Source organism: Rhincodon typus, unplaced genomic scaffold (genome assembly GCF_021869965.1).
Source record: "Rhincodon typus isolate 14 unplaced genomic scaffold, sRhiTyp1.1 hic_rhity00011891, whole genome shotgun sequence".
In the NCBI taxonomy this organism is placed as follows: Eukaryota; Metazoa; Chordata; class Chondrichthyes; order Orectolobiformes; family Rhincodontidae; genus Rhincodon; species Rhincodon typus.
The window spans coordinates 519-4,798 of record NW_025977529.1 but is presented as its reverse complement, the minus strand read 5'-3'; the positions used below and the strand labels follow the sequence as shown (position 1 = coordinate 4,798).

The 4,280-nt window shown below is 54.5% G+C and overlaps 1 protein-coding gene across 1 annotated transcript in view; it reads right to left on the bottom strand.

The window, feature by feature from the left end:
- Window positions 1-1,636: 1,636 nt before the first annotated feature.
- LOC125482535 (scavenger receptor class F member 1-like) overlaps window positions 1,637-4,280 on the bottom strand; it is a gene marked incomplete at its 5' end in the record, with an annotated part of 3,093 nt that continues 449 nt past the window's right edge. Inside the window, one exon of the mRNA XM_048594620.1 lies at window positions 1,637-2,742. Coding sequence (XP_048450577.1) covers window positions 1,739-2,742 — 1,004 coding nt within the window. The remainder of the gene's footprint in view (window positions 2,743-4,280) is intronic.

Below are 4,280 nucleotides of genomic sequence, written 5' to 3'. Positions count from 1 at the left end.
GTGCTGAGGGAGTGCCGCACTGTCGGAGGGTCAGCACTGAGGGAGCGCCGCACTGTCGGAGGGTCAGTGCTGAGGGAGTACTGCAGTATCAGAGCAGTAGCCTATTGGATGAGGTGTTCACTAAGCGCTGAGGACGAGAGGGTGACTGGAAGGAAAGGAGAGGACAAGTTCTGTAGTTTCCCAGACAACGCTTGCCCGTTAACCATCATGTAGAAAGAAAACGTTGCTGTGGATATGGGAAAGTGAATGTGAAATGTAAAGTGCCTATTAGAGCTTAGACCTTAGAGCTTCACCTTCCCTGTTCTGACTGAGTGTGAGAGACACACACGGTATCATTTGCAGCTATCACCAATCATTTGTAACAAACTCTAATGCAAATTTTATAAGTACTTTTTACAGAAAATAATATTTCACATGTACACAGAAATATTGTCAGTGTTTCTATCTGACTCCATCCTGACCCAGTCCACAATATCACACTGTAGAGACCAAGCCTTCTGCTCCCTCCCACTCCAATCTCGGCACTGACCCCCCTCCAAACACCAGGACATATTCCAACTTGATTTAACAAGCTGGGGTTCTGATTAAAACTCCAGAGGATTGGTGATGAATATTAGGGGCATTGGGAACATGAGGGGCTTGGGATATGTGCAGAATGGGATCATTGTTTTGCGAGGTGGGGGAGATTTTCATTCCTCAGTATCGTGGTAGGGGTTATCAGGCTGTATTCTCTGTCAGCCTGGGGAAAACTACTCAGGATGCTCATCGTAAAATAACCAGGATTTAACAGTCACCACGCTGTGAAATCTCTCATCATAAACTAACCGGGTCCAGATTTCAGGGCGTTCCCAGAGACTGCTGTGATCATTGGGATTAGGGAGGGTTGAGCAGTTTCTAAGGGTTATGCAGGGCTGTTCTCTCACTGCGGGGGGAATGGGGGAATATCACTCTGGGTGGGCACTGAGAATTCAATCTGTTCAATAATGCGGGCTTCACTCAGTCTCTGCTCGTTCCCCTTGGTCAGTCACAGTAGCCCAGGCAATGAGGGGAAGGTGGGGAACTTTTACCATAATGTAAAAGGGGCCCAGCAATTCAGCAGCTCATCTCCATTCCCAATGCTTATTTATATTAACTCCTCTTCACCCGATCCCACATTGACATGATCCCCCACTGACCTGATCCCTCACTGACCTGATCGCCCCCATTCTCCCGATCCTCCCCCCCATTCTCCCGATCCTCCCCCATTCTTCTGATCCACCCCATTCTCCTGAGCCCCCCCCCCCTCCCCCCCCCCCCCCATCCTCCCGACCCCCCCCCCCCCCATTCTCCCGATCCTCCCGCCCCATTCTCCCGATCCTCCCTCCCAATCTCCCAACACCCCATTCTCCCGATCCTCCCTCCCATTCTCCCGGGCCCCCCCCTCTCCCCGGGGCCCCCCCATTCTCCCGATCCCCCCCCCGCTACCATTCTCCTGATCCCACCCCCCATTCTCCTGAGGGTCTTATCCAGAGCCTCCCCAGAGTGGGGTGTTTTATGTATTTGACCACGTCAGGGTCAGCACTGAGCACCATTCTGCAACAACCCTAGCCCCCACCCCCCACCTCTCCCCTGACTCCCTGCCCCACTGCCCTCATTCCCAGGGGAGATTGGGCGCTGTTTGCCCCCCCCTTCTGGGTCAGTGTGAACCCCCCTTCTCTCTCTCTGTTTCTCACAGCAGGTCTCTGTCTCTGGGTTTCCATTACAGAGCGTTCGGACTGGGCAGCTGATTGCTTTCTGGGGTTTCATGGTCCTGCTGAGGGGGAGGCTCCGACTGGCTGGAGGGGGGCACCACGTCCAGCCGTCTGTCTGTGTCCTCTGCGACATTGGCCACCAGTTTGTGGAGGATGGGTGTGGTTGGGATCAGTGCCTTTTTGGTCAGGGTGCCATTACTTCCTGCTGGGCCTTGCTGGGTGGCCGAGGGGCAGGGGTCATCGGGAGAAGTGGCCTCACTCTCTGATGGTCTTGGCTCGAGTTTCTTCTGCAACCTGCGCTGCATCTTGGAGACGTTCTCTCCCCGGGTTCGGGGACCCGTTTCCTCCCGGGGAGCCGCACGCTGTCTCTGGAAGCTTCCAAACCTTCTCAGCATTGCCTGCACCGTCCCAACTCCCACCCCTTCCACGGTGCTGGCCCAGATCCTGGAGGAGCGCTGGGCCTTCCCCATTGGTAGCTTCTGGCTGCTGTGCCCAACCTGGGCATCAGCTGGTGTCAGCAGGGAGCCCCTTGGCTCTGAATCCCGAGGGTCTCTGATGTCCGTGGTGGAGGGGCTCCTGTCCTCTCCAGCACCTACCCTGGGAGAGGTCTCGCTGGGGCAGGAGTGGGCACCACTCTCAGGGTAGACAACACCAGGGAAACTGGTACGCTGGTGAGGCTGGCATCCTGCAGGGAGGCAGTCACTCTGCCCAGGCTCTGACACAATGGCTGATAATTTACTGAGCGTCCAGGACAGCTTCCTTTTCCTCTGGGCATTAGCCGCAGGGATGGCCCTGCTCTCGGGCATTGAGCCCCGTCTCAGCTCGGGCCCAAACTTGGTGCCTTCAGCAAACGAGACCGAGGGTCGATGAGCCTTGACAATGCTGGAGGTGCGAGGAATGGTCAACGGCTGCACAGTGTCCTCACTGTTCGCCTCCAAGTGCTCCACTGGGAAATAGTTGCACCGCGAGTTCAATTCCTGAAAGCCAGATCCAGGAGCCAGCAACACACTTCCTGGGAAATAAAGGAAAAATGTTCAGATCATCCTCTCATTTCAATTCACCATTGGTTTGCATCTCCCACCCTGAAGGTGCTGATTATCCCTGGGATACTAATGTCTTCTGTTTCCTTTGATATTTCTTTGATACTTTTTTAAATTCATTCAGGCAATGTGGGTGTCTCTGGCTGGGCCCAGCATTTATTCCCCGTCCCTAGTTGCCCCCCTTGAGAAGGTGGGGGTGAGCTGCCTTCTTGAACCGCTGCAGTCCACGTGCTGTGGGTTGACCCACAATATCCTTAGGGAGGGAATTCTAGGATTTTGACCCAGTGACAGTGAAGGAACAGTGATATATTTCCAAATCAGGATGGTGAGTGGAACTTGGAGAGAGGGTGTGGTGTTCCCATGTATCTGCTGCCCTTGTCCTTCTAGTTGGAAGTGGTCGTGGGTTTGGAAGGTGCTGCTTGAGGATCTTTGGTGAATTTCTGCAGTGCATCTTGTAGATAGTACACACTGCTGCTACTGAGCGTCGGTGGTGGAGGGAGTGGGATGTTTGTGGATGTGGTGCCAATCAAGCGGGGGCTGCTTTGTCCTGGATGGTGTCAAACTTCCTGAGTGTTGTTGGAGCTGCCCCCATCCAGGCAAGTGGGGAGTATCCCATCACACTCCTGACTTGTGCCTTGTAGACGGTGGACAGGATTTGGGGAGTCAGGAGGGGAGTTACTCACTGCAGTATTCCCAGCTTCTGGCCTGCTCTCGTAGTCACTGTGTTTATGTGGTGAGTCCAGTTGAGTTTCTGGTCAATGGTAACCCCCAGGATGTGGATAGTGGGGGATTCAGTGATGGTAACACCATTGAATGTCAAGGGGCAGTGGTTAGATTGTCTCTTATTGGTGATGGTCATAGCCTGGCATTTGTGTGGCACGAATGTCACTTGTCAACCCAAGCCTGGGTATTGCCCAGATCTTGTTGTATTGGAACACGGTATCTGAGGGGTCACGAATGGTACTGACCATTGTGTAATCATCTGCGAACATCCCCAGTTCTGACCTTATGGCTGATTATTGCCATGTTGTCACTATCACCTCCCAATGTATTCTGTAATTTAGGGAATATCTAATTGTCCTTGTCAAATCTGTACATCGTCGCACATCGAGGATGCTACACTCCAGAGTAAAGAAGGGCAGCTTCCTGAATCAGGTGCTGTCATTCTAAATAATTCCTGTGTTTGTTTCTCCCATCGGGTAGCCAATAGTGACTGACTGTGTCCCTGTGTGTGAGAGCAATCTGGGTGCTGTGTGGGGGTAGGGGGGTTCTCTGTGTGTGTCCTGTCCCCGTCCCTGTCCCTGTCCCCATCCCCATCCCTGCCCCCGTCCCTGTCCCCTGCCCCTGTCCCCCGCCCCAGCCCCTGTCCCCCCGGCCCCATCCCTGTCCCCTGCCCCTGTCCCCCCCCCCGGCCCTGTCCCCGTCACTGCCCCGTCCCAGTCACTGTTCCTTGCCCCCGTCACTGCCCCTGCCCCTGTCCCCATCACTGTTCCCTGCCCCTGTCCCCATC